The sequence below is a fragment of the Saprolegnia diclina genome (assembly GCF_000281045.1).
Source record: "Saprolegnia diclina VS20 unplaced genomic scaffold supercont1.41, whole genome shotgun sequence".
NCBI classification, from domain to species: domain Eukaryota; phylum Oomycota; class Saprolegniomycetes; order Saprolegniales; family Saprolegniaceae; genus Saprolegnia; species Saprolegnia diclina.
Genome location: NW_008246108.1, coordinates 578269 through 578929, shown reverse-complemented (window position 1 = coordinate 578929; position 661 = coordinate 578269). Strand labels below are relative to the sequence as shown.

The window sequence follows — 661 nt, the reverse complement described above, 5'->3', positions numbered from 1 at the left end:
CCTGCTGGGCACGATTTCACACTATTCATGGCACGTTTTAAAAATAGGTGTGACACAAGAGACAGGCAGGCACGTTGGACAGGCTGGAGTGGACTTGGGGTACCTTTGTCCAGTCGCACGGGCGTGGACAGGACCGTGGCTTCACCATCAACGCGTCATTCTTCAATATGCCCAAGCCCACGCGCACCACCGTGGCCGTCGCGATCGCCTTTGTCGTCGTCGCCACCTACGGCGGCTGCGTCGTCGCCCTCGACGCCTCCATGTACGGCGCGCTCATCGTGATGCCACATGCGACCACTGTGGGCATTCTGACGATTTTGCTTGCGACGCTTGGCCTCGTGCACCTCGTCTGGACGCGCTTGGTACCGTCGCCCACGCTCTGCCTCTTGCTTTTGATCCTCGAGGTCGTCTGCGCCAGCGTGCTTCTCGGTATGGCCGTCAACGGCGTTGCCAAGACAACGAGCGCGGTCGAGACCGCACCAGCGCTCACGACGTACCAGCACCGCATGGAAACCTACTTGGCCTCGGACAAGGCCCGCCAGTACACGTACGCTAGAGGTTATTTTGACTCCATGGGCGGCGCTCCGTCCAACCCTCTGCGCTACACCTCGACGGGAAAGTACCCTGAAGACGCCGCAAAAGCGTTTTCGGAAGCGTACTG

At 60.4% G+C, this 661-nt stretch overlaps 1 protein-coding gene across 1 annotated transcript; it reads left to right on the top strand.

The window, feature by feature from the left end:
- Nucleotides 1–167: 167 nt before the first annotated feature.
- Nucleotides 168–628, top strand: SDRG_11463 (hypothetical protein; the record flags this gene model as incomplete). The annotated part of the gene is made up of 2 exons (XM_008617506.1): nt 168–558; nt 621–628. 2 exons carry the CDS (start codon nt 168–170, stop codon nt 626–628), a joined length of 399 nt encoding a protein of 132 aa, XP_008615728.1.
- Between the last annotated feature and the right edge of the window lie 33 nt (nt 629–661).